The 14,760-nt window shown below is 41.1% G+C and overlaps 1 protein-coding gene across 2 annotated transcripts in view; it reads left to right on the plus strand.

Annotated features, from left to right (window-relative positions):
• Positions 1-14,760, plus strand: part of NRG3 (neuregulin 3) — a 935,382-nt gene that overhangs the window by 888,957 nt on the left and 31,665 nt on the right. For both annotated transcript variants that reach the window (XM_045022796.1, XM_045022797.1), the window contains exon 6: positions 8,352-8,478. In XM_045022796.1, the coding sequence (XP_044878731.1) occupies positions 8,352-8,478 (127 nt within the window). The remainder of the gene's footprint in view (positions 1-8,351; positions 8,479-14,760) is intronic.

Below are 14,760 nucleotides of genomic sequence, written 5' to 3' on the forward strand. Positions count from 1 at the left end.
AAGCTGCCACCAAAATGCACATGCCGCCCTAATGGCACATGGACTGCCCCCGCCATCCACGGCGGCAATTCGGCACGCTACTCGGGGCGGCAAAAACACACAGACTGCCGCCCCTTGCAGATTGCCACCCCAAGCACCTGCTTGGAATGCTGGTGCCTGGAGCCAGCCCTGCTAAAAAGAGTCTAGAACAGCAAGTTTCTCCACGGTGATCTCAGAAGGTCCTGTACCCAAGTCTACACACAAAATTAGGCTTTACAAGTGCTATGTGTTCTTTTTTTCTGATATCATCAAAGGACAGACTTTGTCTCCTTTGAAGTGACAGGAAATGCTCTCTTCCTTGAATTTTCAGTATTAAGATGTTTATAGGCATATTCTGATTTCAGTTCCACCAGTGTCAATCCAGTGTAATATTATAGGACAATAAATGTTTTGTCCTTTTGGAGGAAAAAAAAGGTTAATCATACTCCTTCCTTTTTTGCTTCATTTCATCTCCCCTCCCTTCACTCCCCTTCTGTTTCTGTCAGCTGGAAACAAGGAGCATAATTAGCAGAAACATACAGCTACATCTTCGCAGCCCACCACCAAGTGTTGATAGATCACTAGCATTCTATGGACAATAGTTTGTGAATAGTTCATCTAACAAAATAACACAGTAACAAGCAAGAAATATATGAAGGTAGCCTATACAATGTCCATCCCGGGTAATAAAATGCTTTCCAAACAGCTGTATTCTCTTTCCATTGTTTAATTTTTTCTCTGCTCCCCTCTCAACCATCATCTTTTAATATTGTTTGTTAAGTTATGTGTCTAATTTAAGTTGTAACCACCTCAGAGAAGGTACCTGGATGCTTATCCAAACCTCTTGTGTTTGCAAAATCTCATCAAAACTGCCTCCTTTATAATGTTTTGTCATTTCTGTTTTCAGATGAAATCAAGACGTGCACAAGCATTGTATGAAAATAGAAAAAAATAATAGTAAAAGTTAAAAAAGGTTTTTCAAACCTCAAGACAGTTTTGATTTGAGTTTCAGGTGAAGGCTGAAGTTGGTTCAAATTTTATCGAACCCCATTCGCTCTGATTTGCTACATTAATTTTTCCAGAGTATGCCTTAAACCCAGAGTCTGAATGTAGTATTGGTCAGATGGATATAGTGGGAGAAGAAATGTAACTTTTCTCTCCTTGGTCCTCTTTTCATATAGAACTTCTTCGTAGTGAAAGCAGCAAAGAGTACTGTGGCACCTTATAAACTAACAGATGTATTGGGTGAATACCCATTTCATCGCTCCAATACGTCTGTTAGTCTATAAGGTGCCACAGGACTCTTTGCTGCTTTTACAGGTCCAGACTAACATGGCAACCCCTCTGATAGTTCGTAGTGAAAATTGTGAGTGCAGCATGTAGCCTTGCCATAGAAAGCAAGGTTTAACTCATATTTCAGCTCTGCAAGGAATTGCTGTCCTTCCAAAGTGGGATTGGGAATTCAGCTTGATCATGGAATGGATGCTGAAAGAGGAATTAAATGCTGAGTTGGAAGGACATGCATACAGCCAATGGGAACAATGAGAGAAACATGCCTCTCTCCTCAAAAAAAACAAAACAAAACACAGTTACTTAACTATGTGTCCCCCTTTGCACCACTGTGGAAGGATGGTGGGAATCTAGATCAGATCAGCACTCCAATCCATTACAGTTCATGGGAAAGAACGGGGATGGTGACTTATTTGCGGGAGCTCTGGTTGCTACAATTTGTCCACAGACTTGTGAGTCTGAATCATGATTCAGGGGATTGGGAAGGGCTGAAGCTGAGATGGGGAAGGAACAGGGTTTCTGTGCCAGGATCTGGGATGAAGCTTGGAGACAATTGAAGAGATGGAATAGTACTGTTACTGATGATTGCAGGTGAAAGAACTTAATTCTTCCTTGGTGTTCAGAGCAAATTGCTCCAGTGGGCCCCTTATATACCTTACATGGAATTTGTTGTTGTAAATCCTATGTGAATGGTATGTCTGGCTACAGTCCCATTTCCCAGAGGCCTTACACACCATACAAACAAAGCAAACCCACCAGCCAGAGTGCCATTCCTAATTCTCCAAAGATAGCTACATATGACTCCAGCACTATCACACTGTATCAGAAATTGAATTCCCTAACTGGCCTCCTCTTTTTACTTCTTGTAAATCTGTGACATAGTCCTACCTCCTGGCTTAGACTGCAGGAGAGGTATCAGAGGCCATGTAGCTACACAGACAGGTGGTGGTGCAGGGTTTGCCCACAGGTCTGAAGGAGGCAGGCAGTGTTTGGAGACATCATGGATGTGTGGAAATGGCTGGACATGGTCAGAGATGGAGAAGAAGCTGGATGGAGCCCTATAGGTTTTGGAGTCCTTTCAGAGTGTTGTCCAAACCCTTCCATTGATGGCTGGAAGCATCATGGATGAGACTCCCTTATCCAAAATCAGCCTATCCTGGAGGATCCACTGTAGCCACAGGGCCATCTACATGGAAGCAGCCAACACCCTGATTCTTCGCCCCCTGTGAATCTGTTCTTACTCCCTTGTGGCTGGCTCTGTTGGAATCACACTGTCAGCTTCACCTCTGTAACCCAAGGGACCCCTCCTCTGAAAGGGTAGTTCCCAGTCACAGTGGAGGCTCTCCCTTGCTTTGCCCTCCCCACACATTCAGAGCCCTAGGACCACATATCATTGTATGTAGGGTAATATTTAGATTTATTTATGGCATGTCCAAAAAATTAAAATGTCCCTAAAAGTTAGAGAATCTCTGATCTGACCTGAAGAAGAGCTCTGTGAAGCTCAATAGCTTGTCTCTTTTACCAAAAGAAGTAGGTCCTATAAAAGATATTACCTCACCCACCTTGTGTCTCAGAGAATCTCTGATAGTGTTAGAAAAAATAATATTTACTTGAATAGAGTTACTTAACCTGACTATTACACAATTCCTGCTGCTGGCCTCATACGATATTTCTCCATGTATTTTCAATGTAGATATTTAAAAACCAAACCAAACCTTTAAAATATATTGCCAGAGAATTAAAAGACACTCATTTGCCAATCTGTCCTTCCAAGTCTTCATTGGGGGTTATCAGAGAAGTATTTTAAGGATTAAGCATAGAGGGAGGCTACTGCAAACAGAACCTGGACTGTTCTGTATCATTTTGATTTGTATGGATGCTGATGAATTGAATTATCATTTCTGACTGAAGGGCAGAAATAACAGCAGTTTATACCATCTGTTAGCAGAACATCTGTAAAATAGAAAGAAGATCCATTTGTTTTGCAAATAAAAACTTCAAAATAATTATTTTAATTGACTAATGACTTTTAAGTAGTAACCAACCAAGACCAGCTGTTTCTGGCTTTTATAGTTTCTAGTACATCTTACAATTTGTTGCAGGAATTGAATATACACAAACCTATAATTAACATACATAAAATAGGATGAAAATGTCAAATAGTAGATCATTTTTGATTGGTGAATAAGCTTTTAGACTCCCAATTAAGTTTATTCCAAATGTTAAATGTTACAAGAGCTTAGTTGAATGTCCCTGTGTGTTTGGATAACTGTGTGAGTGAAGAAATGTAGCCATACAGAAAGAAAGCCCCAGACATTCTTTCTTTCTCTCTCTATATAAATATAAAAATTAGGATTTTATTATTTTTGTTTATTATTATATATTTTTATCCAAAAATTTAATCATATTGTGCTACTTTTGGTAAGCGGTTTGGCTATCATTATTTCGGTCACGTTTTATATAAATAGTTTATAAAAAGTAAACAAATCATATAGATGTTTTAATAAATGGTTTATTGATAGTTATAGAGTCCAACAAGTGAGTAGTAGGTAGCTTCTGACTAGGGCCGCCCAGAGGATTCGGGGGCCTGAGGCAAAGCAATTTCAGAGGCCCCTTCCATAAAAAAAGTTGCAATACTATAGAATACTATAGTCTCATGGGGGCCCCTGCGGAGCCCAGGGCAAATTGCCTCACTTGCCCCACCCCCACCCCCCGGGCTGCCCTGGGAAAAATAAACATTTAAAAACCTTCCACATCTCGGCACAAACCCAGTTTTGAGAAAACTTCTTTTCAAGTCACCTTTACAAGGTATCACTGGTTCTCAGCATCAGCTAGTGCTAAAGGGCACTAAAGCTCATTAAAAGGGTTGGACAAATATTTTCCGTCAAAATTTTTTTTGGATCGAAAACTAGGGGTTTTTAAAAAGCAGAACAAATCATGGACAATGTCTGCTTTCCTTCAAAATTTGTTGTGTTTTTTTTAATTGAAAAGCTGAAATTAGTCTGCCAAAACCTGAACATGGTTTGGGATTTCAGAAGAGTGTTGCCAAATATTTGCTGCTTGCTGTGTTTGATTGTTTAAAGAAACAATAAAAAAATTCCGCTTAAAAAAAATCCAAAACTTTTGAACCTCCTCAGCTTGTGACCAAATTCCTGATCCCCTCCAGTCAGAGATTTTTCCAGGTTTCTGATGCTGTGCTGGCTTCCTTGACTCATATCTGTCTCCATAACTTTGGGTTCATTTGGGTTAGAACATAAGAACATAAGAGGCCACACTGGGTCAGACCAAAGGTCCATCCAGCCCAGTATCCTGTCTACTGACAGTGACCAATGCCAGGTGCCCCAGAGGGAGTGAACCTAACAGGTAATGATCAAGTGATCTCTCTCCTGCCATCCATCTCCACCCTCTGACAAACAGAGGCTAGGGACACCATTCCTTACTCATCCTGGCTAATAGCCATTAATGGACTTAACCTCCATGAATTTATCTGTTTCCTAGAGACTGGCTCCATGGAGTCCCTGACAAGCTGGAGACGGTTACTGTGGGTTTGTCTTTAATATAGCTTATGTACATACTCCACAAACTGAGCATTTGAGCTTGTTCCAGAATCTGGGATGAGCCTACGTTGTGAAAACTGAAAGGCTCAAAATAGCACATGCATGTGAATGGACACAGGGTGCTAAAATTAAATTAACCCAGGGGGTCTCAAACTGGGGGTCGGGATCCCTCAGGGGGTCACAAGGTTATTACTGGGGGTCATGAGCTGTCAGCCTCCACCTCAAACCCCGCTTTGCCTCCAGCATTTATAATAGTGTTAAATATATAAAAAAGTGTTTTTAATTTATAAGGGGGGAGTCACACTCAGAGGTTTGCTATGTGAAAGGGGTCACCAGTACAAAAGTTTGAGAATCACTGAATTAACCCCTCTGGTGCCTCGGGGAATGCAGGGGAGGAGGTTCTCCCTTGGTAGGGTTGGGAAGGAGGTAGGTGGTGTAGGATATTGCTCTTCTCATGTGATCCCTCCCCCATGGCTCTCTTGGCTCTATCATTGTTAATCTAAAGTGGCTAATTTTAAATGAAATTACCCTCCCCTGACATGAATCTCCCTATGGCACTGAAATTAAATGTAGACTATAATTTGGCATTTGAGAAGTGAAAGGGATGGTAGCCCTAAGGGAAAAGATAACAGCTTGGCTCTTTGTGTTAAATAGCTGTCTGCAAGACTCAAACTGCTGAATGAGCTTTAGGGTAGGGAAGGCTGTGCCTCCCCAAACAGACTGGCCCTGCCCCCTATCCGACCCCCACCCACTTCCTGCCCCCTGACTGCCCCTCTCAGAATCCCTGATCCATCCTGCTCCTAGTCTCCTGACCACCCCCTTGGACCTCCCCCCCAACCACCACTCCGGGACCCCACCCCCCACAAACTCCCCCTGCTCCCTGTCCCCTGACTGTTCCGACTTCTATCCACCTCCCCATCGAGTCCTGACAGACCTCCCGAAGGCCCATGATCCAACCTCCCATTCCCCGTCCCCTGATCCCCCCCCAAACCTCTCCCCCTCCGCCCCTTATCCACACATCCCCAGCCCCGGCCCCTAACCATGCTGATTACCCCTGCCTGCCCCCTCGACTGGAGCCTCAGCACTCCACGTCCAGGAGCGGCCCTGGACAGTGCTGCAGCGGCCTGGCTCCAGCAGGACCTGAGCTTGCAGCCCTGCCCCCTTACACGCGGCTCCAAGCGGGAGGAGCTCAGGCCCCACCCGAGCCATGCCGCTTTAGCTCTGTCCAGGGCCGCTCCTGGACACGGCGTGCTGAGGCGCCGGGGGATGGGGGAAGGCGGAGGCGGGAATGGGGCCAGGGGGAGCCTCTGACATTCTTGTGGGGGCCCCTATGGGGCCCAGGGCCTGGGGCAAATTGCCCCACTTGCTCTCCCCCCCCGCCCCGGGCGGCCCTGCTTCTGACCCTGGCTTGTAAGAAATTTAAATGTTTGTCCATTGGAATATGCTGATTCATCCAAATCAAATCATTTGCAGGAAAGGTTTGGTTTCCATGAAAATTCCGTTGGAAAAAAAAGAACATTTAAAAATTATTGGCCCATCCCATTTTGATGTTTTCAAAATGAAAAACTTCCAGATTTTTAGTTCAATAGAACTTTTTGTTTCAAAATTAAGTTAATGTAGAGGTGAAAAGGTAAAAGAAAAACACATTTAAGAGGTCAAAATAGGAATGAAACATTTAGAATTGAGCAAAACATTATGATTGACCCGATTTGAATTTTTTTCAGAGTTTCAGTTTGTAAATATTTTTGAGATTTCAACTTTTCATCCCATTTGGGATGGTAAAAATGTCAGTCTCAAAAATTCTCACAGTATGGGAAACCCAGGTCTATAACCTCTTCTACTAATGAGCTTAAATTACCTACAAACATACTACTCACATTTGTAACATGTTTATAGTGTCTGTTAATCAATTTTTAACCGTTTGTATGCTGTTTAAAACTAGATCCTTAATGTAGTGTTGGCATCAGAGGGCACTGAGTGCTAGATTGGTGGAATATTTTCAAAATGTGATGGAGTTTTTCATTGAAATGTCAAATTTCAACACAAAAAGGGAAGAAAATCTTATTTCCTCCCCTCTGGGTTTTCTATTTCAGTTCAGCACCTTACTGAAAATACTTAGCTTTGTCCAAATTTGGGCTTACAGTCAGCTGCTGTCACAGGGCTATTGCCGGTGTGACAGGCTTGGTCTATACTAAAACATTATGTCAATTTAGCTACGACTGTCAGGGATGTGGAAAAACACACCCCTGACTAACACAGTTTTGCTGACAAAACCCCAGTGTAGATGCAGCTCTTTTGATGGAAGAGAGCGTCTGTTGATGTTGCTAACATTTTCGGGGGAGGTGTTGTTCCTACACTGACAGAAAAAAACTCCTTCTGTTGGTGGTCAGCTGCATCTGCACAAGGGGCCTATGCCGGTATAGCTGTCTCAATATAGGCTTTATAAGGCCACCCATAGAATGCTGCTGCAGCTGTGTATACTATTTTCTGTAGCAAAAAAAAATGTAATTAGTTTTTATGGGTAATTTAAAGTCTGATGGAGTCACTCTGTAGCTTATCAAGAGTGAATGAACAGTCACAGAGATAAAAGGCCAAAGAATGTGTCCAGTTAATAATCATTGCCCAGCTGGGCTGTCTGCCTTCGAAAGATAAAAGAAATATTTAAAATGCAGATTATTGCATCCCATCCTCAGTGATGTACTGACTTTTAGGACTCAGATTGATGGTACAGTATGGCACTAGATGTAGAAATTCAGTAATGAAATCTGTAATTGTATGCTGAACATTGCTTGTCATTATGGCTCAGCTATTAGCATCCACCATCTCTAGCACATAGGGTTGTGAGTTTAAGTTCCACCCAAGAGTTTGTCTTCTTGCCAGTGGGGCTCATATCCAGTGCTTTTCCTGGGTGTATGGGGAAAGCTGGACTGTTAAAGTCATTAAACCAAGATCAAATCTGCAATGCTTTTCAGGTAAAAGTCAAAGATGCTATGGCAGTTTTCATAATAAATCGGCAGTAACAATGGTTTCTTGGCCAAAAATCTCTGCTACAAATGAAAACATGTTCTTCAGTCTTTCAAAGCTATTTTTGAGCTATATTGAATGCACAGTGGATGCTCTATTTTCTTACAAAAATACTACAACACCAGTATCTAGTTTAATATTATAGTGCAATATTATAATATACTTTTATACATTTATATACATTTAAAATCAGGATCTGTTTTCTTCCCTGCTTTCAACTTCATTAGATAATGTTTGCTGCATTGAAATATATGGAGATACTGGCAGATTAGCTACCAGATTGACGTGTTTGTTAATCCACTAGGAGCTATCTGTGTTTAATTACTGTACCTAAAGTTCCTAGCATCACTGATGAAAGACAAGATGAGGCTGGAGGTGGGGGAGCATGGATATAAGAATATCATAGTTATTGTAATGGAGAAAACAAGTACATTTCTATATAAATTGTATTTCTGCCTGCAGGAAACAAACTAAACAAATTCAGGAACAGCTGAAAGAGACAGAGAATGGAAAAACCTACAGCCTTAATGCTTCCAGCATGATGGCAAAATCAGAAACCGTGGCACAAAGCCGAGTCCAGCTGCAAAATGTAAGTAATTTTGCCAACTGCAATACTTAATTGTCTGGCTGAGTTTGTGGTGTTGATAGCATCAGACTTGCATATTGCTATTACTCAGGCATAACTTTAGTTCACACCCGATTGGTAGAAGAATGGGGGAAAGATATTTCAGTTTACTTTCAACTGATTTTAAACTGTCCAATATAATGTATTAAGAATAAAAATGGTTCTGCATATGAAGATTGTATGGATTTGTCGTCGTAAACTCCAGCTTCTAAATAATTCCAAGAGCTGGAACTAAATGTATGCATGTACGCCAATATTAAAAAAAAATAGAAAGTTGATGCTCCAATGAAGAAACTCCAGATTATCTTGCGAACGTGACCTTAGATGAAATAATATTAGACCACAACCAAAAAAGAGTTTAGTTGTCCATAAATAGCTTTGTACATAGCTATCATCTGAATCCAGTGACATATAATTTTACATGCAATCCCACAAGCATCAGATATATAAAACAAACAAAGATTGAAACAAGAAAATTATGTGTGATAAATCCCAAAGTATTTACCTTACATTCCTAGTCACTTTCCAAAGGATGTCTCCCCACCCCCACCCCTTTCCACAAATCGCACACTTGTTAGTACTGTCCACTTTTAATGAGAAAAGATATGCGAAGAAAGATACAAAGACGTGGAACAAGGGAACAAAGACCCTGCTAGCATACCCAGAAATACAGCATAATGGGCAATCACATGAGATGTATTAAAGCCTCTCCAAATGCTTGTCTTTCTGAGTTTGTATTTTATTTGTGAATCTAAGAAATCATCATACAAAATGCAATTTATACTCTACTGAACAGATGTACTAAGACAATGAAATGCAAAACCCATAAATGAGAATACTGTCTCTCTCTAAAATGTTGTTAAGCTTCATTTTACCCAGTAGTAGATTTGTTTCTTTTTCTTTGTGATAGATGAGAGAAACAATAGGCTTTCATCATGGATCACAATTCAGTATTCAATAAATTAAGGTTACCTCTTAAGCTCTCACCTTCCATACCAGCTCCAGCTGAGAGTTTGTCAGACCTTACAAGATTTGAGGGGTTTCAGTCTATCCAGATTCACCACAAAAACTGAGATGCAGCAGGAAATAGGGAAGAACATTTGCACCTCTGAGTCAATGTTAAAACAATCCCTCCCCACAGGATGCTAAACTCATACTGTAGCCTCATCCATGCTTCAGCCAAATTTGTTTGCTGAACTGGTTCAAAGGCCTGATCCAAAGCGCAGTGACCTCCATGGACTTTGAATAAGATCCTAATATACAGGTCCAGATTCATCAATACACTCTAGTTGCTTTTGTGTTGCCTGGGTGATACGGAGCACCAATTCAACAGCCAGTTAAGCTAGGTTTATAGCTATTTTGTGTCCCTGGGGAGCGCTTAGCACCTGGATCATAATTGTGAATATGACGCTCATTTTTAACCAGTTCATGCTAACTTACTTCATATTTAGTTTGGCTAAGCAGAGGGGATAGGGTCAACTTTGTTTATATCAAGTTAGCCTTAAACAATATAAAACTGTTTAGATCCAGTTCAGCAAATGCAGGTTGAATACAAGTCTAGACAGAACCTCCATTGTGGAAGGCAGGACTTTTGGATGATCACATGATGTGCATTAAAGGTATGGCTCCTTTTTTGTGCAGAATAGCTCCAGTAAACTGACCTACTTCCAATTCATGATACCTATTAAAATTCCTCCTGGTTTAATTTCATCTGGTTCAGTTACTTTTCACTTTTCCCCTTCTTCTTCTCCTCGAGTCACAGAACTGTGCATAAGCAATGGCTCTTTGTATTGCTGCAGTGAGGTTCTTCTTCGTACAGGTCTCCCCAAAGAGTTGGCAAATGAGCAGGTGCTCCATGGTCTGCACCTCACATATATTTGTGTCATTAGAGTGCACCCCATTTGATCATATTAGTCTTTGATCTGCTAGTTTGCGTGCACAAGTGGTTCAGGCAGCGCCTCGGTTGACCAGTCTGTATTGGCCCCTCTGGAAAGATCTTCTTGGGGGTTCCAGATCTATTTCAGTGCATCCTACTATGCATAGTCTTTCATTCCATAACCTTGTCATGCCTAGCCAGTTGTCGTATCCAAAGGCACAATGTTGGTTATAAAATTATTTCACAGTTTAAGGCATTTGATTATTCCTGTGTGACCATATAATGGATGCCTTGGATCTTCTATCTGCTGTGATCTTTCCCTTTGGCTTGCTACCTTCCTCCTGAGATCAGGTGGTGCAATGACAGCCAGTAAGTACAGGCTGTCCTTTGGTGTTGGCTTTAGACATCCTATTATTCCACAACAACTGTCATTTAAAACAGGGTCTAATTTCTTAGCATGGACAGATCATTCCTACACTGGATAGGCATACTGTGCTATGGAGTAGCACAAGGCAATAGCAGTGGTTGGCAAAGTAGCTGGATTGGCTCCCCACGTTGAGGTAACCAACTTTCAGAGGTTCACCACCAGGTAGACAGGGTTTGGAAGATTAGCCACTAGGGTTTCATCCCAGGTGGTGATTAATTTCCCCTTGGCTTCTCAGTGTCACAGATGTCTTGGCCGGGTGGACACAAAACTGGTTCTTATTCCCCCTTACAAAAGCTTACAAAAGCTTTTGTGAAGATTGCTGATTCAGAATAGCTATCATCTGTGTTACCAGCACATTAGCAGGTGAAGTGAAGTCTGTAAAGTGCTTTTTGTGATCCTTTGCTCTAACACATGCTAGGTCTCAAATATTACTATGTACATTGTCTCTTTCCCTTTCTTTTTAATTGTCAAATATATTTTGTTCCAACTTTGTAAATAATTATTTAGTGTCTTTTGAGCCTTTGACAAACACACCATAAGCTTCACTGATGTCCTATTCTATTGTCATCATAATAATGCTTATTATGTCCCTTTATAATGGTCATGATAGCTGAAGGGGTAGTTTGTGGATTCCAGTTTTGGGGGATTTGAAATAATAAACAGTAACAATGGTTTTCAGCCAAAGTTTGCTTACTAGCCAGTGCTGTTCAGAATGGTGATTACCAATTATGGTAATTAACACACTGTTTTCCAGATCTTGTTGCTGCTGGCAGGGAGATGCTCTAGCCTTGCTTTTAATGTTTTTTCCCTTTGGGAGCAATGACATTAAGGAAGAAAAAATAGAATGACCTTGCACGGTTAAGGATGTAGCATAACTGCAGGGTAATAATGGTTTCTATTGTTGGAAAGACATTAGTGCAAGAAGGCACTTCATTAAATATTCATAAACCATCACAGTAAAACAACAACAACAACAAAAGACTTTCAAACTAGTTCCAAAAACTGGGAAAGTGCAAAATATCAACCCTTAGGGGGCAAATCCGGCCTCCTCATCTGAAGCTGTAATGGGGTTCTGGTGTGAAGGACTGGGAGCAGGACATTGATGAGGAGGCAGAGCATTCCTGTGAGGAAACCGAAGTATATTGGGACCACATAGCACTACTTCAGTCACTGAGCTGTAGTAGTCTCCATGGAACTTTGCCTCAGCAGCTCACAATCTGTTGATGATGGGAAGGATTCCACACCCAGCCCAGAAACGTCTCTCCAGGGCCCAGCCCAGCTAGTTAGACAAGGCGCTAGACTGAGCATTTGGCCCCCTAAGTGCATATTGTTGCCCTGATCCTTCTCCCATTGACGTCAAAGGCAAAAGTCAAAGTGACTTCAATGGGAGTATGATCAAGCCTGTGCCATGGCAAAAGATGGATGATGAAGATCCACCCTTCCTTCAAAAAATTAGAAGTGCTTACGTGACATCCATGAGAAGTGTTCACTGGGGATTTTTAGCAACTACTGAACCCTGATAACTGACAATGGGGGAACCTCAGAAGACTTAGATATTTGATTTTCATATGTCCCCCAAAAGTGTGCTTATATAAATCTTTGAAGTCTTCTCCTTGCCTTCCCCTTTGAGTGGATCCCCAAAATCTCCCTCCCTCTTTCCTACCTCACAAGCTCCCAGACTTAACTCCTCCTTCCCTAAACTGGGTCTGGTGGCTCCTCCAAATTTTATACCCATTTTATTTTCCCTCCTGTTCTCTGTAATAGTTGTGAAACTGGGTAAGGTAGACAATGTTTGTGTAAGGTTTATGAGTTTAATAAAGTCAAATGGCTGTGGTATTTCAGGCCACGGTTAAACATCTGCCGCATGCTAATCTAGAGGTTGGTGCATTTCATTTGTGGGTAAAGTGATCCCAATGCACAGATTCTTCCAAACATGCTATCCTTGCTCTCCCCTTTGGAAGAGATCCAGAACACAATTAGTGGTACTCAGCTAACTTTGCAAAGAGGCTGGCTTTAACGGAGCTCGACCAATTACAGTGCAAGGCTGCCACCTCTTCCCACAACCTTTTTAAAATTGGAGATTGGTAAATCAGGGTTGTATTGTTTATACTTTGAAAGGCACTTTGGGTTTTTGTTAATGAGAGGTACTATGTTAATGTAAATAAATTATTATTGTACTATTGTAGGTAGACCCTATATTTCATTTTGAACCATGCATTCAAATTGATTACAAATTTGCATTTCACTCTAGCCTAACTCATTATATTTGCAGCTGTTGCAGGAAAATATGGATTAATAAATCTCAATCCTTCTGATAGCCCACTTCCGTGCCAATTAAAGATTTCTTTACAACAGCTTGATTATGAAAATCACATACAAGGTTAAAAACTCTGGATGTTTGCTTTCAAAATACTTTCCATTTGTAATGCAGTCTCTTGCTGAATCCTAAACTAAATGTTATCTGGTTGGAATCCATGTTTCAAATTGCGGTGTGGGATGTTCCCCTAAATTCATTAAACATTCATATGGAAGGGTTGCTTTTACAGTCATGTAATGAGATGTGAAATAGATGCTCAAGTTAAGCAACATGATATTCAGAAAGCAACAGGGATTGCTGATAGTGTGAAAAGTAGAAGCATTAGAATTCAGATTGTTCACATCCTTTATTTTTGTGTCTCCCTTCAGGAGAATATCCACAGCTAGGAAAGGAAGGCTACCTAGCAAAATGTGGAGTTGTATTGCCTGGGCAGATCCACATTGTAGGACTCATGTGTCAGGCATGTGAGCTACAGAACATTTGGTATTAAATCTGTTGGGGAGGTGGGCACTCAAGTCAGCCTGAGATCCATATGTTCCAGAAGTGACCCCACCCTATACGTCTCCTCAGTTTCTTAATGCTTAATGAAAGCATTCCAATAACGTCTCTGGAGAAGAGAAGAGGGAGAATAAGTGTAGATTTTCAGGTGCAATACACTTGGAGAGCTCCATTTACCAGGAGATTACATTCATTTCTTCTTTATGAATTTATTCTGCAAGTCCACTCCTTTTCTCCCCCATACTAGACTAACCATCATCCACAAATTCTGTAATTCTATAAAACAAATCAGCAATCTTGTTTGGTAGGGAAGAATTATTATTTATAAACTCCTGCTGCTTGTAGCTTGCGATTCTATTATCCCCAGGTGTTTGTTGAGCTTTTTCCCCTTAACACTGCTTCCATTATTTTGTTAGGGATATAGTCTGGATTTATATGATAGTAATGGTCAGGATTACTCTAATTTTCTTGTTTGAAGATTGTTGCTACATTTATTATTTCCTATTTCATTCCCATTTGTCTGTCACTTTTCAAAAATAATCTCCAGCAATACAGTCAGTTAATTCCTGGGGTGTCTTGAACCTGGATCAGTTTGTGTATCTGTACATATTTTCCAAGTGTTGTAATGCTCTACTTGTTATTTATCAATAGTTACTTTTACCTCCTTACTAGTTGTTCAAACTTCTTTTGTGATTTTTTTTCTCGTTAAAGACATATTTAAAGAAAGCAGTAGTGCTGTTATTTTTGAGTCATCATTGATTTAAATTCCATCCTACTGTTTCTCTAGTACTACGACTTTTCCCGTGATATATTTAAAAAATCGCCTTATTCCCCCCACCCGCAACCCTTAGCATTCACTCGTAAAGGGACAGATTGTGTCTGTTCTTAATGCAGCTACTTTGGGGAGTAAGAGGGAGAAAGATCCCTCTGCCCCTATATGACCACATTAGGACTCCCTAGATTTTAAGGAGTACAGATGCTCACGTGCTATTCCACCCTTGCCCATGCAAGTGACAGAGACGGGGGAGACATGCAAAGAGAATGCTCCACCTTTCTTATCCTCAGAAGAAAAGGCAGGAAATTGACACTCGCTGGTGCTCTTCCTGGAGGTGGGAAAGGGGAACAACC

Source organism: Mauremys mutica, chromosome 7 (genome assembly GCF_020497125.1).
Source record: "Mauremys mutica isolate MM-2020 ecotype Southern chromosome 7, ASM2049712v1, whole genome shotgun sequence".
NCBI classification, from domain to species: Eukaryota; Metazoa; Chordata; order Testudines; family Geoemydidae; genus Mauremys; species Mauremys mutica.